This window comes from Filicampus tigris, chromosome 9 (assembly GCF_054856515.1).
Source record: "Filicampus tigris isolate MCC_2025a chromosome 9, RoL_Ftig_1.0, whole genome shotgun sequence".
Lineage (NCBI taxonomy): Eukaryota > Metazoa > Chordata > Actinopteri > Syngnathiformes > Syngnathidae > Filicampus > Filicampus tigris.
Genome location: NC_141225.1, coordinates 18,802,298 through 18,828,946, shown reverse-complemented (window position 1 = coordinate 18,828,946; position 26,649 = coordinate 18,802,298). Strand labels below are relative to the sequence as shown.

At 40.4% G+C, this 26,649-nt stretch overlaps 1 protein-coding gene across 3 annotated transcripts in view; it reads left to right on the top strand.

The window, feature by feature from the left end:
- Positions 1-188: 188 nt before the first annotated feature.
- Positions 189-26,649, top strand: part of LOC147142398 (rac GTPase-activating protein 1-like) — a 39,735-nt gene continuing 13,274 nt past the window's right edge. Inside the window, exons 1-18 of one of the 3 annotated variants that reach the window (XR_015088233.1) lie at positions 189-342; positions 650-763; positions 988-1,190; positions 1,831-1,982; positions 2,162-2,231; positions 2,312-2,365; positions 2,710-2,784; positions 2,914-3,031; positions 3,146-3,279; positions 4,817-4,981; positions 5,082-5,177; positions 5,311-5,509; positions 6,046-6,151; positions 6,280-6,412; positions 6,510-6,618; positions 6,779-6,887; positions 8,326-8,476; positions 11,825-11,918. Coding sequence is in view for 1 of the 3 variants with exons in the window: in XM_086041774.1 (XP_085897900.1) it covers positions 679-763; positions 988-1,190; positions 1,831-1,982; positions 2,162-2,231; positions 2,312-2,365; positions 2,710-2,784; positions 2,914-3,031; positions 3,146-3,279; positions 4,817-4,981; positions 5,082-5,177; positions 5,311-5,509; positions 6,046-6,151; positions 6,280-6,412; positions 6,510-6,618; positions 6,779-6,887; positions 8,326-8,395 (1,878 nt within the window). In the remaining 2 variants the exon portion in view is untranslated. Of the gene's footprint in view, positions 343-649; positions 764-987; positions 1,191-1,830; positions 1,983-2,161; positions 2,232-2,311; positions 2,366-2,709; positions 2,785-2,913; positions 3,032-3,145; positions 3,280-4,816; positions 4,982-5,081; positions 5,178-5,310; positions 5,510-6,045; positions 6,152-6,279; positions 6,413-6,509; positions 6,619-6,778; positions 6,888-8,325; positions 9,503-11,824; positions 11,919-26,649 lie in introns of those variants that run through there. The other 2 variants (XR_015088234.1, XM_086041774.1) reach the window with 2 other exon arrangements.

Genomic DNA, 26,649 nt, shown 5'->3' with positions numbered 1-26,649 from the left:
TTAGTCTTCTATTCACCAAACGCGCATGTTTGTGGAATGTGGAAGGACGCCAGAGCGCCCGGAGACGGTTTGTGCGCATGCGCATGAGGTACTGGTTCAAAGCGAGACTTTTCACTGTAGTTACATGTATAAACCTGTCGCGGCAGTAGAGTTTGAAAGTTCGAGTTTGTATAACGAAGAAGAAAAAAAACGGCGCTGATTTTAAACTTTGTTGACGAATGTGTAAACTGCATCAGGCAGGTGTGGCTCCGCAGCACCGGAGTGGGGCTTAATTTCGTTTCTCTTAACGTTGGCTGGTTCGTTACATGTCACTCACGTTACTACTGGATATACGTTACAGAGGTAATTGCTTTATTTATTTTTTGTAAATCTACGGGAGGTAGTTAACTCACCAATGCTAAAGTCAACGGCATGCCGACAGCTTCGCTGCGGTTACAACTAGCATTAACTGATGTAGCTTATTGAAACATGTTCAAAACACGACTATCTGAATAACACAAATGCGTGTCTGAATCTTGTGGTTAACACAATGTACGTGTTACTTTGCCAAATTAATGTACGCCAGTGCAATAGTTTTTTTTCCCCTCTGGTGTAGCGCGTCAGCGACTGACCACCTTAGCTTCCATAGCTAAAGTTGCTTTCCATGTAGGCTAACGTCGCTAGCCGCAGAAGGACACAATGGAGTCGGCAGTGGTGAGTCTGTACAACCAGTTCCTGAGTTTACGGACCCAGGTGGACGGTCTGAATGAGAGCGTTGAACCACGTAAGTTAACAATTATACATCCGATTAAACATTAATGGTACGCACCTGTTCACAGTTTGTAATATATATTAATCACTAAATTTGTTTATTCGTAGTCATACTTACTGTCTTAAATTTTAACATGTACATGACACGAAGCTATCATAATCAGGACCATTGCTTCTTGCACAATGTGTCCGTGGCAGTCACCGCAGCCTACAGATTCTCTTCTGTTGTGTCGTTAGAGTTTCTCCAGATGGCCATAAACTTTGAGGAATGCCGAAAGAAGTGGCTTAAGTCAGGTGAGGAGCTACTATCCTGCAAAGAGATGCTGGCTAAAGCTGAAACCGAGAGGGGAGCTTTGGAGGTCAGACTGAAGCATGCACGCAACCAAGTGGATGTGGAAATCAGGCGGCGTCAGAATGCTGAAGCTGTCCATGAAAAGCTGGTTTGTGACATTTCTTATGTATAGTGGAAGTCAAACAATGGCTATTTTTTTCCAGCTTTAAACTGTCACTATCATAAAACCATGTGATGCCACCGACCCCCCCCCCCCCCATTTTACTTCAAATACTGGGACTAGTTTATGTAAACACATCGCCAAAAACACAAATTTGCCCCTGCCTCCACTGCTCTGACAGATTCACGGCGAAAATCAAGTTTAAGTGCCCCTTATTAGAAGCCAACGCTTTCAGTGACCACTAATTGGTGCATCCTTTTGTCTTTGATATAGTGTTTCACCTTCCCCACCTGACTGTTTTATCTACATTTAATGTTGACGTCTCACATGACTAGTGTTTCACCCTCTGCACCCAAACTGTCTTATCTACATTTATGTAGACGTCTCACTTGACTAGCATTTAAACTTTATCTTTTGTTTTCCCGAAAATTTAAGTGGAGCTCCAGATTGTACCAGTTTAGGGGACTTGACCTTGGAGATTCCATTGTATTTGAACGGTCGTCACTTTTTTTTTCTTCTTAAACTGCAAGCCGTGCGTTTGGAAAAAAAAAAAAAAAAAAAAAACACCAGGTAAGCGGGTGTTACTAATGACTAAAATGTGGATTTATCCCTCTCGTCTTGCCACCAGGAGCGACAACTACAGTTAATCCGGGACATGTTGATAACGGAGAATAGTACTAGCATCCACCTAAGTGAGGAGCAGCGCTCTGCCCTCGCATTCCTCAGTGCGCACTCCCTGGCTGCACAGGGTGCTAAATCCAACCTTAACTCCAGCAGAAGGTGAGCTTTTCTAATGCTGGTTTGCCACTAAGATTTTTTTTTTAACAGAGACAAAATGTGTGTTTCATTCTAAATGCCAACATTTACATAATGTATGAAAAGTGTAGTTCAATAGCCATCTCAATGTATGACGTCCTTCACACGAGAAGTTTAAAGTAATGACGCTGGTTGTCTTGCAGGTTGATGGCCATTGATGAATCAACCTCTATAATGTCAGATATCAGCTTTGATCAAACAGATGACACCATGGTACATTCTTCAATATAATTGTTTAAAGCTTCCAAACTTGTTGAAGCAGACATACTGCAACTTAATCCCATCTCCCGTAGGGCTGTGATTCTTCTGTCATGAGGACTGTGAGACTGCGGAAACGTCCAAAACGAGTGAGTCTTAAATTTATCCTAGTTTGAAATCAACACATCAGTGTTGGCAACCAGGTTTTTGTGATGCATCAAAATGGCTCATTATTATTGTTTTGCACAGTGTGAAAATGTTCATATGGTATTCAGGTCTAAAGCAAACTGTAACGTTACAGATGCAAAATAAATCAAAGAGTAAAGAAGACCTTGAAAGTATGGAATGTACCAAAATGAAATTTTCGAAGATATTCCTAAATTTTCAAAATTGTTTCAAAATACACAAAATGGCTTTCCCTCATTGTTTTTACGGAAGGCAAACCATATACTGTACCGGTAGCTACTTTGAAAACATCCTTTGTAATCCACAGCGTTCCTCTCGAAAACTTGAGGTTCCCCCGCAGGTGATGAAGAAACCTCGCTCCATGGGCCGTGCATCTGACCGAGTAAGTATGCTTCAATAACATTGACAATTGTCTTTAAAAAAAAAAAAAATATATATATATATATATATATATATATATATATATATTTTTTTTTTTTATAACATCTCCCGAAAATGTCTTTGTTTACAGATAAATGACTCCATAGTGGCCAAAACCACCATCACTGTGCCAGTAAATGGCTGTGCTGTCGAGGCTGTCTCCACTATTGAGACAGTACCCTATAGGACACGCAGCAGAAAGATGAGTGGTGAGAAATTCCTGATAACTAGTTTCAGTCGTGGAAACTGTTAATCCAAATACAGCTTGGTTTTTATAAATTATTGTCACTTTACAATATATATATCATGTAATGTTTTTCAAGCCTGGGCTGAATCAACCTCTACTGACCTGTCTGAAACCAACGGTGAAGCACCCAGAACACCAGCACCCTCTCACCTCCAAACCCCCAAAGCCAAGAGTGGAGGAGGAAAGCAGCATATCTTTGTCCCCAAAACAGTGAGCCATTACAATAACCTTGTTTCCACCAAGCTATTTTGTTGCTTTGGTTCCGTACAATCAATTTTGGTCACTGAATATTACTGTCTCAGAATTTTACTGTGTAACATGTGCTCTACTACTACTTGCTTTCATCTTACTTTCTCCAAAACAATTGTGGATGTATGAGTGAAATGTAATTTACTACATTTCATTATACATGTAGTGGGTCTTTAGAAAGACATTCGACATTATCAGCTGCCTTTTCTATGACCGTCAGACAGGCAGGGGAAGAGAAGCTATTTCTGATTAAAGGCCATTTTTAACATCCTCTGAGGGTTACATGACATTTATGAAAAGATTGATGCAAAGATCGAACAAATATTTATGAGTGTTTGTGGAATAAATGTTTTGCAGTCTTTTATTATAGTTCCTTAGAGGTTCTCATTGTTTATACAATTTGATGGCGGGTTAGATAAAATGCTCCCGCTGGCTGTATATTCCTTTATTCCCCACGGTGACATACAGAATTTCCTCTGCGTTTCACACGGATTCCACATGAATATTAGTTTGTTCTTTTTTTCTGAATAAATAAAAATCATGGAAGTATGTACAACTTGCAAAATAAGACGAAAGCGGTGACAACCACACACAGCTGTAAAACCCAAGAGAATACGGTAGTGCTCTCATTTTCGTTGAATTCTTAAAAATACGACTTAAAATGCACTTTAACTTGCATTACTTGGATTTTGAATGTTTATCACTAATATAAAGCAAATGCATTTGAAAATTGTTTACCATTCCAAACCGACAAACCAAAGTGAACTACAGTGTACTGCATGGTGAAAAACACTTAGCAGGCACAACATATGCACAATATGTGAGTCAACACCAGAATTAACATTTCTGACTTTACAAATATGAACATTTTTACACTGATTACGCCGGTGTAAACGGTCAGAAAGGTAGGATGGAGCCATCCCATTCAGAGGTTTATAAGTAAACAATAATAGAGACTGAATTCTCAACTGCAATGGGAGCCAATGGAAAGACACCAGTACAAATAAAATGTAGTCTTGCCTCTGTGCTCCAGTTAGGTACTGAACAGAAGCATTTTGGACTGACTGCAATTGAGAGAAGGAAACCTGTGGAGACAAAGCCATGTATAATCTGAAATCGCAAAAAGAAAGGAAAGCTTTGATCTTAGATGGAAGAAACAGTTTGAGAAAAAAAGTTTTTATAACCAGCTTGTCATAAATTGAATTGACATAAGGGAACCTAGGTGGGTCCAAAATGTGACCTCACTTTTACTGTTTAAAAAGTTCAGACCAATTTAAGTTTTAATGTCCTTCAGGCAATCTGCGAGGGTACTACATGAATTTGGATATTTCATTAAAGTGGAACGAAATGGAATAAAAATGTATGTACAATAATTATATTGTGGAATTGGTCATAATATTGTGGCTGTTGTGACCACAAACAGTAAAGCACTATCACTCTTTCTATCTGTTCCTTGGGCTTTGTATAACGGTTGTTGTTTCACCACACTCCTACAAAGGTGATCAAATCAGAGTTCTGTGCACCGTGCGGAAGGAGAACAAAGTTTGGCAAGATGTACCTTCGCTGTCAGGACTGCAGGATGGTGACTCATCCCGAGTGCCGCGACTGCTGTCCCCTGCCCTGCAATCCTGTATTCATCAGCACTCCCATCAGAACTGCAGAGGTGCGCCATGTCTTTCTCGTTGCTTCCAAAATACCTCTGCTCTCGAGTCTTCATATAACTTGACTTGGAACAACAATATGAAATTCATGTGTGCTTGCAGAGCACCCTGGCTGACTTTGCACCGGCCACTTCTCCAAAGATCCCAGCTTTAGTCATCTATTGCATCAAAGAGATTGAACACAGGGGCCTGCATGAGGTGAATGAGCTTCTTTCTTATGACCCTTCTTTATAGAAAGTTTTTTTTGTGTGTGTGTGTTTTAGATTCATATTTGGGTTAATTCCCATTTTACTGTATCACAGCACCATACTTCTCAATCTCCTCTAACCAGGTTGGACTGTACAGAATCTCTGGCCAGGAGCGTCAGGTGAAAGCGCTCAAGGAGAAGCTGATTCGAGGAAAGACTCTGCCTCCGCTAAACAAAGTAGAGGACATCAACATCATCACCGGTGTTCTCAAAGACTTCCTCAGGAACCTTCCTGAGCCAATTCTCACCTTCCGCCTCAACAAAACCTTCATGGAGGCAGCTGGTCAGTTTCTTCTTGTAAATCCACTGTGTTTTATCGATAAAAATGGGGGTGATGACGGGATGACAAATGAGCACTTTAAAGGAGACATAGTGCATTTTGTTCACAACTTGTTAAAACAGTTTCATTTGTATTATGTCTTTGATATGCTTTCATCTATACACCAAGGATAAAGAATTATAGTACATTTTATTAAGACCATATCTTGTCTGGCTGGAATCCAATCATAAGGGCCACCTCAGTCTCATGCAAGTGAGCCAGCGTTTTATCGCCTTATATATTACTAAAATTGCAACTGTAAAGAAATAGCGTTTTGACTTGTGTTGGCAGCAGTTCATACCACATGAACACATCGTAAAAGAGGTAAGTGAGGTTGATGCTCGTTCACAGGCCCATTTCCAGAAATAGGCTGGCACAGTAACAAAAACTTTGGTTGATTGTTTAATTTCATACTTGATGGATAGTCACGTACTCCACAAACAAGCGTTTGTATAAAAACAAAAAGTGAATTTCCACGTGTCTCCTGTAATGTAATGTAGAAATCCAGGATGATGGCAACAGTCTTGCCTTGTTGTACCAAACCATCAGCGAGCTGCCGCAACCCAACCGGGACACTCTGGCCTGCATCATGATCCATCTGCAGAAGTAACTTTCATTAAGTTTTGAAGTGTAACTTTAAACTCTATTTCAGCTGATTTTGTTATAAAAAAAGATTTAGTTAGTCAAAGCATTTTGCCGGGACAGTGAGACGGCATGTCATCCTTTTCCCCCAGAGTGTCGAAGAGTGTGGATACAAAGATGGATGTGACAAACCTGTCCAGGGTGTTCGGACCCACCCTTGTGGGCCACGCTGTTCCAAACCCAGACACTATGACCGTCCTAAGTGACACAAGCAGACAACCACGGGTAAAGTATATTCTTGATCAAGTAACACACTGTTAGCATCATTGTTTTTTTTTTTTTTTTCATAATTCAGTAGGGCTCATTTTTCTTTTCCTCCCAGGTAATTGAGCGCTTGTTTAGTATCCCGGCAAGCTACTGGAGTCAGTATGCATATCCAGATAATATAGACATGGAAGATGTTAACTTCACTGAGACTCCAAGTCGGAATGGTAAGTCACAGCATCAAGGTCGTACTGCAGTACAGTGTTGATTATGTATTGAACCGGAACGTTGCCTTTTTTCTAATCATTTCCAAGCATGTTTTTCTACTAAACTCAACTGCACCTCCAACTTGTATGAACTTACTGTACCCCAATGTGTTTTTTGTAGTCAGCATACTTGGACCACTGACCACTCCTGAGCACCAGTTGATAACAAAGACGCCCTCCTCCAGCTCGCTGTCAAAGCGTATGATGCAGACCCTGTCCAGCACCACCATGTAAGCTCATTCACGCTCATACTCGCACAAACACATACTTGTGTTGTAGGGTGCATCAAATGCCACATAAATATTAAAGTGTCAGAATTTTCACCTGGCCCTGTAAAGCTTTATGTTCTACTCCAAAATGTGTGCGTACTAGTAACATTTACGAATATTTGCCGAATGTCTACTGCGGCCACAAAGCACTCAAGAATTGACCAGTTTATGAATTTTTTATACCAGTTTTGCAAAAGTATTAAATGTAGTGTTGTTCAACTGAATATTTTTAATGTTTGATTAAAACAAAACAAAAAAAACATTAAAAAAAAAATCTGTATTCAGAATTAGAGATAGACCAACATGTTTATTCAGGGCCAACACTGATAAGTAGTTGTCAAGGAGGCCGATAACACTTAACTTTGTTTAAATGCCTTAAGCATTTTTATTAAACAGCTTTTCAGTTCGCAGCATAATTTTTTTTTTCATGTTTATCTACAATAAACATCTTTGTTTTCAATTTCTAACAAAAACTGCAGGAAGCTTGCAGGCCAAGCAGCATGTCTTAGAAAGTTTAATGAAAACTTCAAAAAATAAATGCATGTATCTCCCTAAAGCTTTCTACACCAAATAGTTTTTCCAAAATTTAACTGAAATGCTAATGTTTCACTTAGCTTTGTTATAAGTTGAAAGAAAACAAAAAGTGCAGGGAGTTCCTAGGCGCAGCTGCATCTCTTAGAATGAATGGGTAAAAAAATAGACACGTTTTTTTTTTTTAAAGGCGTTTCCAATGTGCAAAATGCCTAATACATGCGCCGATAATTGGCTCTGCCAATAATTGGTCTACCCCTATTCAGAATATTTGACAGTAAGCTTGCCTAAAAAAAAATCAGCAACTCATTTGGCAACCTAGCAGAAGTTACAACAGCATCTGCTTCAATAATTTCAAAATCAAGTCCCAAAATTGTAGGCAAGTGGAAGCCAAATTTGGCGGCTGATCTCTTTTCTTCTTCCTCCATCATCACTCACTCGTCACATTAAACACTGATAAGATAGCTGAAGTAATCAGTTTTTCCAATCAAGTCTTTGCCAAGGTAATAGAGAAAATATTTATTTGATTCTGAAAGACACAAAAATCTGACAAATCCATTCTGTATTCATAGATGTAAACTTATCATAGATATGCCATGGTGTCTGTAAAAAAAGAAAAAGAAGAAAAAAAACAAAGCAAGCAAAATTCTACCAAACAAAAACATAATACAGTACTTAATGTACTTAACTTAAATGAATTAGTCTAGACTTACAGCATATAGTGATTCAAGCTTAATGTGTACCCAGTAGATGTTATCATTTTCATAACATTTCTAGTGAAGGTGCCAGTGAAATTCAAATGTTGGGGTGTCTGATGCATCCTAAATGTGTACAATATTCTAAACATGTTGTCCACAACCATCTTTAGATTTGCCGGCAAGAACAAAACAGCTGCTAACTCCCGGGGCAACTTCTTTGAGTCACCACATCTGAAGTAAAGGCTAACTGGAGTTTACAAAAAAGCCGATAATGACTTCTGCATTACTTGCTGCAATAACAAGCTCCATTTCCACAAAAATGTGAGTAAAAACTAAGGTGCAATTTTATCTCAAGAATGCATTATATCGACATGTCTTTGATTTTCTAGTCAGATTATTACATATACACATGAAGAATATTTCTACCTTTTAATCTTTGATTAAAACATTAAGTCCTGATTTCTTATGGACCAAAAACTGTGCTAATGAGGTTTTGAGGCTTTAATGACCAAGCAACTTCAGCTCATCTGTTAGAAGGATCTTTTTTTTTGTGCCCAATCATCCATTGACGAATGTGTGGTTGTAACCACAGTTTCAGGGATAGAGCACCATGTGAAAGGTGGCCGAGGGGAGGAAAAAATGATTAGTTTGACTTTAGAATGTTGTGTCATTGAGCTGAAACATCCTTTCACACTTGCTTTAAACACTGTATTTTATGTTTACGTTGAATGGTAAGGCTGATTAGCAATCAGATTAATTTATATATATGCCTAAATAACACTAACATCAACACTGATGCTGAATGGGAATTATGCAGTATTTTGCACTGTATCTATGCAACAAACGGAATGGATGTACTCACCACTAGAGGCTGCTGTTGTATTACTGTTATGCTTTCTTTATGATCGTGCAATTGTAACTACTGTACTAACTTCTGTGATTGCGCCTTAACTGAGAAGAGCACACTGGGTACTGACTGGATTGGATATGTACTATTAATACAGAAATACCCTAGTCAAGCCTTGTGTGCCAACAGCTAACTACTGCATTTATATATGCGTTTTAAACTTAATACATTTATATGCCAGCTGTGCCTTTTTTTTATATTTTAGTTTCACAAAAAAACAACCTTCCTGCTTATAAAAAACATTTGATTCAAATGAGTTGTTATTCTTTTGAATTAAGTGTGTTGGCAAACCAGGTCTGAAAAATTGTCAACCAACAGGTTTTGCTTCTTTTGTCAAATATCTGTTCTGTATCCGCTTCTGCTAACCCAAACTGGAGTCCAGTGGAACTCTAAAAAGAACACAGTCCACGGTTGATGTGAAAATAAAGCATTAAATGTCATTTGGTCTCTTCTTGGTGTTCGTTCATTTAAGGAGATACTCTTGTTCTATAGGTCGACACTGACGGATATTTCTGGCCTTTGGACAGCTGTGCTGCAGAAATATTCAATTATGTGCCAGTTTATCTATCTTTGTTCCTTCTTTACAGAGGAGACTCTTCAAAATATGTTTGCATTTCAAATCAACATTAATAGTTCATTAGCCTGAAATGAGGCCTCCTGTGTGTCGATGTGTCCCCTCATGTGGGAATGCTGTGTTTATTTACGGCATATCGTGCAGCATAAGCTCACATGCTGCAGGCATCAAACAGCTGGCTGTGAATGTGTGTGTGTGCGTGCGTGTGCGCGTGGAGCTCCCTCCATGCTCGAGCCAGTGTATGCGCTGTTAGAGCGCCACTCTGCTGTGGGACTGCAGGGGCCAAATGAGTAACTAGTCCAATTAAGAGCGCTTAGATAAATTACATTGTAAGCTTGTAAACACACAACAACAACAACAAAGGTATCAAACTCCTCTATATAGTGAAGTGGTGCAGGAGGAGTCCACTGTATGATTACAGTTTCTGGGAGATGAATGCAATCAATGCATGATTGTATTCCTAAGCTTCACTTATTGCTCTTATTGACTGTTTGCAGATTGAGTTTATGTTCATCATCCTGCAGCTTTGTAGCGCTTGTACGGCTGTCTGGCTACTTGAGTTGAGAGCCAATAAGTCAGCACCTGTGGTACGTCAACTCAATAACTGTTGGTCAAAGCTAGCCCAATGCAGTCTTTGACAGCAAACAGTCATTTTAACACTGCATAAACATGGCACTTTGTGTTCACTAAGTGTTGGATTTGAATTTCTTGCAGAAAAGTCACTGTTGAAAGTATCTACTGCTACTTTAGATCTTCAGTTCAAATGAGTAGTACATGCCAATAGGTTACATGCGCTCTTTGCAGGCTGTAGTCATGTGTGTCTGAGAGAAAGAAAGAAACACACACATACATAATACGTATACTCCTTCTCCACGCCTTTGAATCAAACTGCCATCTTAGTCGGCTACCACGCGTGGTCGATACCTTGTTACCACAGAGAAATCAATTATCTCGACTAAGCAGCAGGCGTTGGCGGCAGTAATGAAAGAATGTTCCTTCTTTCCAGACAATGACCATGGTCATTAAATATGAATTTATCATTGGCCGATGAGATTTATGGGGCCCTGAGTTCATGCTATCTGGCTACAAGTGTAAACTATGAGTAACTAAGGGAAACACATTGTCACGATGATGATTATGATGTGTGCCCGGAATGGCACTGAAGTAATATAATGCCATCCTTTCAATACTAGAACAATGTGTTCCAAGTTTTTTTTCTTGAGCCAACGGGTTCTTAACTATTAATTAACTTTCTTGCCATATCGTACCAGTCGCAAAGAACTGCACTACAGCAATCAAAATTGAGCTGTAATTTTATAAATATGGTATCCATCCATTTTCTACACCGCGTGACTTTTGTAATAGAGGATGCTAGAGTATTTGAAGAAAACCCACACAAGCACTGCGGAGAACACCTCAAAATTCAAGCCTCAAAGTCACGATTGTGTGGCGGACGTGCTAACCACTAGGCCCAACATGCTGCCCTTGAAATAAAATGTTTGTATTGGATCTCATTGGGTTGTTAAGATGATTGTAATGTGGCCAGCTGGTATAATAGCTACTGTTATATTGCAGTCATAGCAAATACTTTTTCTCCACTTTATTGGGTGAAGAAATGAATCCTTGTAGACCTGGAATCGCGCGTACCATTGTCGCCTAGAGTCATATACTTATTTAATGTGGACACACTATCTACCACACGAATAATGAATAGCATGGGTTAAAAGGGGAATTGAAGCCCCCCAAAAATCTTTACAATAATGTTCTATGCACCCCCACTAGTTTCAACACAGTATTCTGATTAATATTGTTTGTGGAATATGAATTAAGCAGCAAAATTCACCTGTTTTTAATCCATTTCGTTTTGCCACTTGCTGTCGACTGAAAATGACCTCACAGTGCCAAAGGGCTCAGCTTGCTAATGCCTTGCCCAAGGAGTATTTAAATATAGTACTCCTATGTTGCGGATTTCACTTTTTGTGGGATTGGTCTGGAACGTAACCCTCACAATGGAGGGGGGGGGGGGTGTTACTGTAGTTGGGTCTCTGATGTGATGTGATGTGTGCTCCCAATTGTGAAACAATCAAGTAAATCTTTTATCTGCCTGTTTCTAACAAAAATGTCTTTGAGCAAGGCATTCTGCACACCTGCCCCATTATTACGTAACACATATGGTCTCCCTACGCAGAGTTTCTCAGACGAGGGCGACTAAGATCTATAGCCGCACTTCGGCCGCCAGACTACACTATCTGAAACACCACCGTGCAGATAACAGCCACATCCCCATGTTATCATGGTAAGCAGAGCTGCATTGAGTTTTGTTGGATTCACAGATTAGCAATAGCTTCTGATAAGAAGTACATGCTTTGATTCGTAGTTGTAAGTACAGTGGCGGGGCTTGTTTGTGTAAGTGTACTGTATTTTTCTAACCTTGTGGTTTGGATAAAAGCATGTCACAGACATGATATCGAGACTTGGGAATTGTATTGTCTTCTAACGTTTTATACGTCTGATTTTCTTTTCTCTGTCTGTCCCCTCTCAATCCTTGTTCTGTACAACTACGGTTTCCAACAAGGACTTTGACCATAAAACCTGCTGTATATTAGAATTTAATGTTTTTTTTCCTTCAACATTAGAAGCTACTCTCTACAGAGTGTCATTATGGCGTTAGCTGGCCAAGTCAAAAATGTCTTCTTTTTTATGATGACAAAACATTGAAGCAAAAATTACCGGCCTGTGCGGGGGAACTGGTGGACAATAAAGCACACGCAGAAAAAAAAGAATAATTTGACATCTTTTCGGCGGCGGTGCAAAGTGAGTGGCACTTGCGTGAAAAGCCACCACCGCGTTTGTGGGCTGAGCAGGCTTTTAAATGTGATGTTTGGTCGCCGTTCCTTCAGGTGACAGGAGGGATGGCAGTGATGCCAGGAATGGCTGACGGCTATGTGGGCACACCAGCGAGGCCATTTGGGTTTTTAATGAGCGCCTCCGTCGACGTGTCTGTCGCCTGCTGATAGAAGTGGTGGGGGGAAAAAAAGCCTCATGGCACGCCCATTACCACAGCCCGGGAGAAAGTAAGGAGCACAAATGAGGGCTTGCTCTTAAGGCAGCAATAAATTCCATTTTAATGGTGGACCACAAGCACTTGCAGGTCCTTGGCAGTCTGTTATGTTTGATGCCAAATTGTGCAGAATAAACACATTTGCTGTGTAGATGCTCCATGCACACGCTTTCTCACTGGGACTTGCTTTACTTTTTTTTTTTCTCTTCCCCCCCCCCCCCCCCAACCCCCCACACACCATATTCCCCATTCATTGCTCTTGCACAAGAATTTGATGAGCTGTCACAAAAATTACAAGTGCTTTGATGTTATCCCCCCTCCCCCTCCGCTACGCTGAGTACTCATATCAAGATGTCATTCAAACACCAGCATTTTATTTTAAAGAGGGATCCAAGCCATGTTGCAATCAAGACAACGCCGTGCCACATCGCTCCCTTTTGTTTTGCACATGACGAAACTTTGATCATCCAGAGTACCGTAGTTTTAGCAGACCAGCCACCACCCACTCTAAAGCATCTGTATTCACAAAATGTCAAGTTAAATGGCCATATTTATCATATCTACTTAAAAAAAATGTGTGTATGTATATATATATATATATATATATATATATATATATATATATATATATATATATATATATATATATATATATATATATATATATATATATATATATAATGAGGGCATCCACACACATGCACACCATTGACTTTTGTTTTTTCTCTTATGAATTATGAATAGTTTTCACATCCTAAACCCATATAAACAAATGAAAATCCCTGTAAGTGTGCAGGTAGATTTTTGCGTGTTCCTTACTTGAGTGCTTCACAATCCTTGTGATTGAATGTGAATGTTTGTGCAGGCGTGCGTGATATGGAATAGTGCAGTGTGCACGAATGACAGTGTTTTTTTTTTTTTTTTTTCTCTCTCGTAGAGAAAGCATGTGCTGTGTGCAAGTCTGTGTTTCAGATTGTTTTTTTTTCTGCCTGGATAGACCCGCATTCACAAGTAGCATTTTTATGCGTTCACATATACGTCTATCTTTTAAGCACACATAACCCAATGTCATCATATTATTTTTAGCAGTCTGGTTTCATTAGTGTCACTTGTAATGCGACAACAGCACTACTGCCATTACCAATCGCTGATGTCACTTTAGCTTAGAATTTAAGTCTGATCTAACGTATTTCTTACACAGTACGTTCCACGCCAAAAGGATTTTGAGCTCCTAATGTGATGGCAAAGGAGGCTGTTGTACTAACACACGTCTTTAATCTTCATCAACTTTGCACCCAGACAAGAATGTGCTCTTCTTTTGTGTTATTTTCAAGATTGTCACAATAAAAGCAAATTTTGTAGTATACAATATATACTGGCCCCTTCTTTCAAAAGTGAAATAATAGCAAAGTTACCCCTTACAACTTCAAATCAATTGTTCAACGTGAATTAAACTTTAAACTCAACTGAATACGAACATCACCACCATTAGGGTCAATACATTTTCACATACTTCGCCACCACCTCCTACTCTTCTCATTTATTAAAATAGAATTCATTTTTTAAAATATAATTTTAAAAAGTTGATGGAGTCATACACTGTATTTAATTATGTCCCCTTTAATTAAAACATCAATACTTCTGCTGTAATTTCACTCCTGGCTGCTAGAAGATAATGTTGCACCCTGTGTCCCAACCCAGGAAGTCTTCCTCTGCAAACCACAGTCATCCCCCCCCCCCCCCCCCCACCCTCAATGCTATCATTTATATGGAAGGAGCAATGGCCTTATCATTAGTCCCAAATGAAATTTTAATTAGGAATGATAACATTTTCCTTTGACAGACTGCAGATATGACAGGTGTCAACATCTTTCCCTGGACTCCCCCAGGAGGAACACTTCAAATTGGGTAGTTGAGAGTGCATAAATATAGACATTTCTGATTAGATAAATATATGGATCAAGCTGTCCACAACTGTTTTGATGTGTAGGCCTATACATGATCCTTTTTTAGCACATCCCACATTCATCACATTGCTGACAGTCAGCTGTCTTTCTAGTTTTTTTTTTTTTTTTTTTTTAACTTTAAATGAACATCATTTCAAAATATGCCCCAAAATATCACAAACTGGTGATTAAAGTATGAATATAGGGATAGAAAACAAATACCTGAATTCCCAATTTTGCAAGAATAGCCTGTTATTATGGATCTGGATCTGGATTATTCATTTGTCGGACTCTGATTTGTTTTTCGGGAAAAGTATAACGAGTAACTCATTCGATTTGATTCAGAATTTGGTTGTTAATGTCAACATGAAAAGGGAGTGGGGATTTTGGGTGCAAGGCCAAGTTTAAGGACATTGACATGATGTCTGGCTCTTGATTTACCCGTCTTGCTCCTTTTCCACGCTTGTCTTGCCCTTTTGTATGCTGTTCAACAAATATTGTATAGGTGTCAATTACCTGCTTTGTTGGGCTCTGTGTGAAATGTGAATAAACAATGGATCCGATGCGCCACTTCTGCGGGTGCTCTGCGTAAAATTTTACACAGCTGGCCAGGGAGCACCCACTGGTCCCCCTCAATGGAATCAGGGAGGGTGTTTGGAGACACAAAAAGTAAGTCGTTCTGCCTTACTTTTGCGACTCACAACAAAATAAGGGCATGAAAATGTCGATATTTATGTACAATATAGCTGTAGCTTCGTTGAAATGATAAAATGAGTGCTTGCTGTCTTGTTCCATTTAGATTAGCTGATTTCACTGTGAAGAGGCCAGAGGAACTTTTCTTTCTTTGTCACCACTGGCCAAGCATTAAAGCAGATACACGATGCATTTTTTTCCACAATTTAAACCACTTCAGAGATTTTTGGAGCATGAAAACTGAAGCTAATGTTGATAGCTAGCGCTAATCTGCGCATCCATCAACACTCAATGCAGCTCTGCTTACCTTTGACATGATATCAGGGGTGTCTCATCCATAGGGGATGTTGTTGTTTCTGCATGGTTACGCCTCTGGACGATAGTGTTTTAGAAAGTGTCAATTTCTTTTAAGTGGTTCTGGATCTTCAGTCTTGCAAATCATGTCATGGTCGGAAAAACTCTGTTCTTGTAAATTAGCCCCACAGTTACGTAACTTGGCGGAATTGCAGAACAGCTCACTCATAGATGCACATTTTACTAGGTTATTTTAATTGCGCACTTGATGGGTGGGCAGTTACTTGAGAGACACAACTATGTGTGTATAAGCCATTAAAAAGTCAATTTTCCATATGTCACCTTTAATTAGTGGCTATATTCAAGATAATGGTGGCATTTCTGTCAATAAAATATAGTTGTGGCCTACTAATACAACAGCAATGTGTGTGTGTGTGTGGCTTCATAGTCTTCTTCACATTGAACAAAGTGTTTGTCTGCTGAAAAGTTGTCAAAGACATGAGAGCGTCATATCTTCACAAAGATGCAGCCTTTGTTTTAATGAAGCATCGTGACTGACACCTGTGTTCCTGCATTCCACCCTTGTGTTATCCTCCTTCCCAGCTGTTGCTTGTCAATCATGTGTTTTTCTTGCCTTCTGTGTCTCAAAATAGAACCTCATGCGTACGGCCGCCTCGGCTGTTTGGTGACCCGCCATGCAAACGACGAATAAATTATGTTCATTTCTTTTAGGTTAATCACTTTGACACTGAAAAATTCTGTTGAAGACTTAGAAGGGGGGCTGTAATGATGTATTTTGAATAATTCTGGTTATTTGAAACATCATTGAGCTTGAACTTCAATATATATATATATATATATATATATATATATATATATAGCACATAAATTCAGCAGGGTTGCTTTTCCACATGTAGTACTAGTTCCACATGATACGCTCATTATCGCAGCACTGGAAAGAGGAAAAGTGCACTTTGAACACTATCATACCACAACAATACAGCCAATTAACTTCACTCACATCTATTGTTTCCATGTCATTTCTGTCAGCTCCATTGTATTTTTCTCACAGCCGTTTCGGATTAAAAAAATTAAATAAATATTTGACAGTTTCTTTAGTTCCATTTCCAAGATCTGAAGTGAAGGTAGAATGAGACGTGTTTTTTTTTTTTTTTTTTCTACTCACTATTTTACAATATGAGGCTCCCTATTTTCATGGTGTCATTATAGTTTGAAGCTATTTAATGCATATATTCATACTTAGTCGTGCGAACACTCATTTGATGAAAAAAGACTCCGATACTAGGGGTGTGCTTGTCTAAAAATGTTGTAAAAAGCGTTCGTCAGGGTTCGTTCAATGTCGCTAATGTTCACAAAACGTTCACCAGACGTTTGCCAACAGTTTTTTTTTTTGTCGAAAGGAAATTTACTTGCAACAAGAAAAGTACAGGTTAACGTCTGCTGACCGTTTGGCAAACATTTGCGACCTTGAACGAACCGCGCATTTTTCTACTTTCGCCAACAGTCGGAAATGTTCGCTCCTCAGTGGGATAGGGACTTAATGAATAGCCGATAATTTCAGCCTGATCGCATGACCTCATAATTTAGCAGTTTCATGACTCTTTGAAAAAGCTTAGTAAAAATTAAAATTTAATAAAAATACGTAATGTATGTCTTCACACTAACATTGTACTGTTTTGAGATGATGGTTAATCCATTAAACCCGGGAGCGCATAACCGCGTTTCTACCACTAGAGCCGGGAGCGCTGTTGCGTCTTTCTACCTTTCAAACCGGGGGAGCGGATACGTCACTGTCCTTTTTTAATCCAATGCTCCATCTCTTGGCCAACTTAATGCATCTGAATATACACGTGACGGTGTCGCGAGACCGCGGAGGACGTCGTGGAATTTTTTCGAGCCGTAGGTAGGCTAATGACGGATGCCGTCGATCGCCGGGAGCTCTGATTAAAGTAAGTAACGGCAATGATTTATAGACGACGTGCACGACCAGTGGAACCAGTCGAACGTGATATGATATGGTTTGTAGACAATTACGATATTGACGTCTTTGTAACAGAATAGAGGATGGTAATTACCACTTGATTTTAAAAAAATGACACGCTTTCTTTACATCTTCGATTGAAACAGTATATAATAATAAATTCTGCCTGTGTGAAAGCCACATGTCGAAGCTCTTTAATTCTTTTGGAATTGTGTTTCTGTCTGCTACAGGGGCTGAGATATTAATCATTTTGTAAGTGTTGAATTTCTGGGAGAACTTCAGGTTTTCAAGGGTAATTCCAAAGGCGACCTTAGGGTTTGGGGAGCTGTTGAGCCAGGCGCTTTAGGCTTTAATGGGTTAAATACATTACTTTCAAGGTCCAACTTTGTGTTCTACTATTTTTGAGAGTTTGAGCATATGACTCTCATGTTGCCTACGTAACTGCGTGTAACTCTTACTCTGATTTCTTACTCAGTTCCCATGAGAACAGGACAACTCCAGACTGAGAGACACACACTTGTGAACGAGGTGAGGCATGAGTGCAGTGTCTTAGCGCAAACAGAATCTGTGACAGATTTCAAACTGTGCTCCTGCGGAAACTCTGCCATGCTGTCCAAATGTCTGTACTGAGGGCCAAAATAAGAGCCTGCAGATGGTCAAGCATTTCGAAAGAGACGCAAGACCCATCCACCCATCCATCCATCTTCTATACTGTTTATCCTCCGCTCATTTGGGCGATAGGAACGGGACTCTTCAGTTAACCTATAAGCATGTTTTTGGAATGTGGAGGAAGTCAGAGTACTTGGAGAAAACCCGCACAAGCATGGGAAAACTTGGAAACTCCACACAGGAAGGCCAGATTCGAACCCCTACGTCAAAACTGTGAGGCAGATGTGATCATGGTATAAAATAATATACTGTACCGTAGTTTGTGTCTATGTGCACCTTCTCCCATTAATGTAATTTTGCTACACTAACCTCTGAATCTTCAAACGATTCAATCCCATTGGGTCAAAACTGTGTATGTGAAGACTTTGTCTTTCCTGATTTGAACTTTTGAATTATTCTTGTGCAGAGTAGTGAGGTGAAAAGGTTTGCACTAAGTCTGGATTCATATCTGGGATCATGCAGTTCATTTCTTCTGCTCTTCCTGTCTCAGCAGAATTCCGTTCTTATTCCCTCTTTCTCAGAAATATCAATGTACTGAGTAGAAATTGGACCATTTGTGGCCTCTGATGCCAGTGTATAATTCTCAGCTGTAGACAGGAGGAACTACAGTATTTCACGCCAAACTTAATTAGAGCTCTCTGTAGAATGGACGTAGAGTAGACAAGGTCAGAGTTCACCGCTGGCCTTTCAGCAACTAATTGGCTGAGCTTGCGATTCCTCCCCGAAGGTCTTCTCATTATACTCTTCAACTTTCTGTGTTTTGTCTTCGTCTGGTCACGGTTTGTAAAGCCGCTGACTGACCCTGATCCACTGTATGTGTCATCATGACCAATATAACACGATTCCTTTTCCATCCTCTTATTTGAAAAAACGAATCCAATGAAATCTAAAATATAAGAGGACGTACAGTATATTTTACTATAAACTACTATTCACAGACTGAACTCATTATCAAAGTTCTGTGTCTTTGAAAGTGGAATTTACTCCTTGTCTTTTTAAAATGACAAGGATTAAATTAGAGCGGGAGTGACCTTTACCATATCTGCCCCAGTCGTGGAAAAACGTGGTTAGAGCCCCCTCAGAACCAGATTAATCTTGTCTTACGTTGGGCTCCTTTCCATCTTTGCTGAAGGGAAATTTTGAAGTGACCAAAAGGTCCAGAGCTAATCCTCCTGCAGTCAGGTCGCAGGGACAAGTTGGGAGATAAGACTGGGACACCGATAAGACCCGAGACCCCAGCAGCAGAATCACAAGCTATAAAGGGCTGGAGATCTATGGACCTGATAGAAAATGAAAGGGCCGCAGCTCTGGGGCCTAGCCTCCAGGAAAATTAATCACATCGAGGCCCCCATAACATCTTCCCCGGCAGCTGCTGACATCCTTGGATGGCGATTGTGACAAGAGGGTTGTGTGTCAACAAAAAAGGGTTACATCGAAGCCACGCGTTAGAAGGAACCAGAGCAAATCCCACTTCATCTTTTATTAACGCCACTTTCTCCCTTTGCTCTTCATATACTTGACACTCATGTGTTACCCTCTGACATCATGTTTTGAAGAAATTATGTAACTGCAATGTGAGCTCTTCAATACAACGGAAAATGCCTGCCGGTACTCATCAACTGCCTCCGGAGTCACACATACCTTAGAGGCATCTTCATTCACCATCGAAACCAACACACCCCCAGTTGACAGCGCCGCCCATCTCTTGGCCATGACATGCGGTCAAGTTCGATGACACAAAGTCAATCATCGAACTGCGGTTTAACGTGGACTAATCACGCCTCCCTTCCCCAATAATCAAATTTTTCTTATGTCTCAGTGCATGATTTACATCCAGCATATTTTTTCCCATAATGCCACGAGCTATTAACTTAAGCAAGCGAATACCCTATGGCATTACGGAGATAAAAAGCATAACGTAAATCATGCACTGAAGACATAATACGGTAAAACCATAATATTACAAATAAATGTTTCCTTACTTAATTTTCAACCGTATTGGTATAATGTAGACCAAATACTAAAATAATAGCATTTTATTTTACTTGATCAAGTCCTTGATGTGCAAGTCAAAACCCCATGGCATTGTTGGAAAAAATGCTACATTAGCAGCTAGTGTTTAGCCCACGCGTAAATTGAAACATATTTGCGAGTACATTCGAACTTACTTGCGAGTATGTTCGAACGTATTTACCAGTCAAACATTTTTACTCCACATTGGTGGTTCAACACTTCCATAATATTGAATAATGGATGACATTGGACTGTAGTAACCGCTCTCCTTAGAAAATGGTATCCTAAAAATCTTTTCCATATGAAAATGCACTCGGCAGTCAATATTCCAGAAAAAAAAACATTAGCTGTAGCTGTACCTGCCAGAATACCATTAGATGTGACATCTCATAACCCCTGCATGTTTAGCAATAAGCTACTACAGAGAGGAATGTGATATTAGGTCATTATTCTATAACAGTCACTGTTCACACTTGCCTTGATATGCACCTTGCTCAAAGTATCTGGTGCTCTCATGCTGCAGACGGCTTGCATCTACTTGCAGTAGCGTTCATACCGCTCCCACAGGGGCTTATTAGAGGGAATGGTTTCGATTCCTACTACCTCAGCGCACTACTTTACCTTCTACACAGCACAACAACCAATGGAGAAATGGGTGAGAGATTCACAATTACCAGGCTCACGTTGTCTCCCTCAGACACTGCAGTGCCTCTGCAGCAGATACTATTTGGTTTGCGTGAAATGCAGTTTTCAAAGACAGTAATTGTGATTAGGATTTTAATTTGTCCTAATTCAAAGATGTACTCTGTGAATTTCGAGCAACTAGCCAGTTTTGAATAGTTTTGTTAAACTTAACAGACTAGTACATGTGCCTGGAATTATGTATTAACGGTCAATGGGCTGCATTTATCTAGCTTTTTTTCTCCTTTACACATTTACAACATTATCTTGTTCCCCTGTATCATACACACAATGATGGTGGTGTATTTACACTATATTGGGGGGGTTTAATCTTGCTCAAGGACACTGTCTGAGGGGAGAAGTGTAAAGCCACCCATTAATATTTCAGTTATGACACAACATTTTGCTTTAGGTTTCTGCAGTGATAGGAAAATGTTCATATGAATTGCACACACAGTCTTTGTTCAAGATCATAACTGGCCAGAATGGGACTGAAAGTTGCCTCCATCTTTTTCTGCATTGCACCAAGTTTAGTTTCTCTTTTGACACTTTCTCATCTATTCTTTGAGAAAAGAAATGACTGACATTATTGGCGATGCAGCTCATTGGATTTTCTATGCATCTGCCCATTTATTTCCACTTATGCAGGTTTAGGTCCCGGGCATGGCAGCTTTAGCAGAGAAGCTCAGACTCTCCTTTGCCTAGCCACTTCATCCAGCTCTTCCGAGGGGGATCCCGTGGCATTCCCAAGGCCAATCATTAGACATAGTCTCTCCACTGTTTCCTGGTTCATACCCCGGGCCTCCTCCCGATGCGATGTGCCCAGAACACCTCAACTCAGGCATCCAGGAGGCATCCCAGTCAGATGCCCGAACCAGCTCGTGTGGCTCCTCTAGATGCAGAGGAGCAGCGGCTCTACTCCGAGCCCCTCCCGGATGACCTATTTCTAAGTGAGAGTCCTGACACATTGTCTCAGATTTGGAGATGCAGATTTTCATCACAACCGCGTCACCCTCTGCTGCAACCCGTTCCAGTGAGAGGTAGCTTGATGAAGCCAACAGAACCACATCATGTGCAAAAAGCAGAGATGCAGTACTCAGGCCACTCAATCAGGCTCACTCTTTGCCTCGGCTGCACCTAGAAATTCTATCCATAAATGTTATGACTGTGAGCTGAATCGCTGACAAAGGGCAACGTTGGCGGAGTCCAACGCTCACTGGAAACGAATCGGACTTACTGCTGGCAAAAGTCTGGCACCAGTCGTATCAGGGGCCATCTTAAGGTGTTGCAGATTGCCGCCACGACAGCACCGAATACTTTAAAGCCTTAGGTGGGTGTTGACTACTGACAGGGGACACCGACTCTGCCTCAGTTCACACTGTGCCCGGCGCCATTCCCATAAGTGATGAGCCCATGGGAAGGGGACCCATGTTGCCTTTTTTGGGCTGTTCCCAGCCATGTCCTATGGGTGCAGGACCGGCCACCAGGCACTTGCAATTGAGCCCCACGTCTTTGAATCATGCTTTGTCTGGTCCCTCACCTACCACCTGTTTACCATGTATGATTCTGCCAGGGGTATAAAGGCCCAGACAATTTACAATAGCGCCCAGGATGATTGGGACACACAGAACCCTCCACCACGATAAGGTGACGGCTTAGGGAGGAGCTCATGGGAATTTGGCAGTAAAATTCAGAGTAACTGTAAGCCATTTCCCTGGTCTGGATAATGGGATTTCAAGGGACATTTAGTGTGCATTCTGGTGAATTGGACATCAAAAATAGAGCGAGATGAAACTTATGAGGATACGTCATCAGTGTCCAGCCTACTGCTTTTACCCCCGTTAGATACCTAATTGTTGGCCAAGAAAAGCTTTTAATTCAATTTCTCACGTTAATTTGCAAAGGGAGGTTTTACAAGTAAGTAGTAGTTTTATTTCTACTTGGACCCCATGCTTTGAGCTGCTAATTATCAGAGACTTAATGAGAACACAATAGTGAGTCTGGAGGACTTCATTGCAATCTGTCTTCTTACAGGGGCAATTGAGACCAGCTTGAACTTAACAGCTATTAAAAGGTCAAACACAACAGTTGCGGTGCAAGTCAAACTCTTTAAAGGTCATACAATTTGCAATTCAATCACAATTTTCTGTTTGAAAAAAAAAAAAATCCTCTTGCATATTAATTTACATAAATCGGTAAAAGTTTGTCTTTTCAGTCTCCAAAACAACACGGTACAACCATAGCGTGTAAAGAGCCACGATGACTACGCTCTGCTGCTCAGCACAATATGAATCAGTCAATCTTTTTTTAGTGTCTTTAGTAGTACGGCATGGATACAAATGACAACCATAAAGGCAATTGCCCAAATTAGCATACCCACTCCCAGTTGCTGTGCCTTACTTTTGGATGCTGCAGTATTATACTTGAGTCTCCACTTTGTTGCTGTGGCCCATTTTCATGCTGCCCTCAGTATCAAACAAAATGCAGTCTATCTCCTAACCATGGAGAAACATCACATGCCCAACTGAGCTGCTACTGTATGATGAAAAATTTGTTAGTCAACATGCTAGAAGGGGAATTGGATGTATGTTAAGGGAGGTGTGTGTGTGTGTTTCTGCATGCTCGTCACTACGTTTGTCACATGGTGTCAAAGTTTTGCATAAGTACACAGACTGTTTCAAATTCTTATTAGTTGAACAGTTACAAAATGTTGTTGTGTTATTTTCCGATGATGGGCGGCACACTGGGTGCACCCCGTCAGCTGGGATAGGCTTACGTTCGACACTAATGAGGACAACTCGTATAGATAATGGGTGATGTTAATCTTTTGGAATGGGTTCTTTCAATTATAATAGGGATTATGGGGGATGCATTTTATGATAGATCAATAAACTACAAATTAACTGGTAGACTCAGCTTTGTTTTAATGAAACACGGTCTATTCATTTCACTCTTCAAATAAAGCAGTCACACACTTGAAAACACACTCACACCTTTCAGTCCGTTTCCTTTAAAGCATTCTAACTTTCATCATGCCCGCAGCTCCATAGCGGGTAAGGGAAAGAAAAAAAAAGGCATCAGCCGGCCGCCTCTGCCACTCTCTTGGATTTGAAGTTTATTAAGTATATCAAGCCGGGGCCGGCTACCTCGGGGGACATTTGCAATCCAAAGCTCCACTTGCTGTTGCTTCCGCTAGCATCAAGCTGTCACAAACACTTTGCTTAATTTGCAAAGCAGCGCTCATTGGAGGGGCAGGAAGTGGGGGGGTGTTGTTGTGTCCCGTGGCGTGTGGTGGGGGATTGGGGGGTGGTGGTCGGAGGGTGTGGGAGAGATTGGTCCATTGTATGAAGCTGAGAGGGCTGATAAGGAAGTAGGAAACAAGATCCATCTATTCTCGATTCTGATTGCTGTCTTTCACGATCGCATCAAAAATGTGACAACGAATACTGCATGGACGTGCTAGAGAAGGCAGATACAGCCTCATCAAAGTTGTAGCATAAAGAGAATACCATTGTCATAACTTGCAGTTTTTAAAACAAAAATATTGAGCCTCTCAAAAACAAGAGCCAATTTGGAAAAAAAAAACAATGTCGTTTTCGGATTCAACGACATCATAATAACCTAAAACCGTCGAAACATTCTTGGCACCAAAATGTGTGTGGACCCGTGTTATGAATTGGCTCCTCTCAGCCTCACAAATCAACTGCATGCAAATTTTCAGTCGCCTTCTGACACAGTCACAAGCTGAGGACCTATCAATGACAAAGGAAAGGGAAAAAGAAAGACAGACTGTCCTAGCTTCCATACCAGATATACAATTTATCATCTGGAAAACATGTATCAGGGGTAAAGGTGGAAGAGCCTCCCATCTGGTCTCACTACAACAGCTACTACTCAGTATGCTTTACCTGGGCTCATTTCACCCTCCAGCAGACAGGAGAGTCTATACGGGCCCCCTCAGTAAAAGACCCGAGGCACTCCCACCCACATTTGTGCTCCCCGGCTGCCTGAGGCCCGCCTAAGACTGACAGGGCCAACAGGACAGAGAGTTATATGTGCTCCTGATGTGCTCACGCTTGTCATTACCACTGCTAGCTCATGCGCTAATGCAGGATTTTGTCCATCACATTTGCAGCACTCAACATGCAAGTGTAACATCTCCTTACCATACAATAAGATAATAGAACTTTTTATGTTGTAAAATGGATTACTCCCGCTCCAGAATTAAACAATTCATTACCGGCTTTCTTTTTATAACTATAGACTAATTATATATTAGCCGTGATGGCTATGTCATAAGACTGCCGCGCTGCATGCATAGTGTAAATGAATGGACTTAAAGTGATTCGGCAAAGCCGTAAGGCAATTTATAAGCCTGTGGAGCAGAACTTCTACAATAGCTCGAGGTCATGGTGCTGACACGAGCAATGATCCTGCAGGATGGTGTCACTTGCAGGACATTAGTCATTTGGGATGAAAAATGTGTGACAAGCTCATTTCTGGCGTCTTTCATCAAATGCTAATTTAACCACAGTCAAAGATTTTCTTGTTCTTGCTATCCCCCATTTAATGTAGCGCTAAATAAGATGTATTTCCAAATATTTGACATCTCGGAATGATGCAGTGCACTGCAAATTACAACCAGAAACATACAGTAAACTTGTCGTATTCTAAGATTAACAGACTTTGATTGGCAAATAAATCACATGAGTGCAAAAAGGCAATATTTACGATGGTGACCCTTATTTGTGCTTTTCTGCTTTTCCCTGGGTAGTGGTCACCACAGCAAGTCATTTACTGGTATTTGCTCAGACAAATCAATATTGTTTGAAATTTATAAAATAATTTCACAAATGGCCACAAGTTTAAAGGCATCCGTTTTGATACAGTTCTTGCACTTGTACAGTATTGGATTATGCAGATGTACCTAATGTTGTGGCCTGTGAGTATAGCGTTGCAATGGTGTCTAGCAGTGGTTTTGGCAGGGATACAAATACTGTATAAGATTGTTTAAAAAAAAAAAAAAAAATGTAAAGCGGACTTTTTAAGAAAATCCATGCTTGATGTATGTTTCTTCAAGTTTGCTTCTGTATCTATGCCACACATGCAAACTTACAAGTGACACGCGCCAGACCACTTTCGACTAGTTTGAGTCTGCTTTTGCCCCCAATAGCAAAGCACCATTTGACATGGCTTTCTTTGATCTCGCAATAACACAAGTATTGTGTCCTTGTCTTTCAATGACACACATACATGCACGCACGCAGAGTACACGCACGCGCACAGTCACTTGTGCCTGAAGCCACAGCTGGCACTGAATAAAAAAGGGAAAATCAGTGGATTTCTAGTGTTTTATTGACTCTCAGAAATATTGAATGAAGACTGGCAATGAGGGAAAACTGGAATTGAATCAAAAGAAGCTCTGAATGACAATGTGCACGAATACATTACTGGATTTAAATTGTAATTGTATGATTTCCTAGCAGCTGCACAGTTAACACAAAATCAAGGTTTGAATGTGTTCCTAGTGCCAGTATTAGATTTTATAATATGTGGGGAAAACATTAACAATTCAATTACTATATTGACAATGCTGCTCCCTTTGATCCACATAATGGGTGTTTATTTGCGTATGCCAAAATCTGTGCACAATA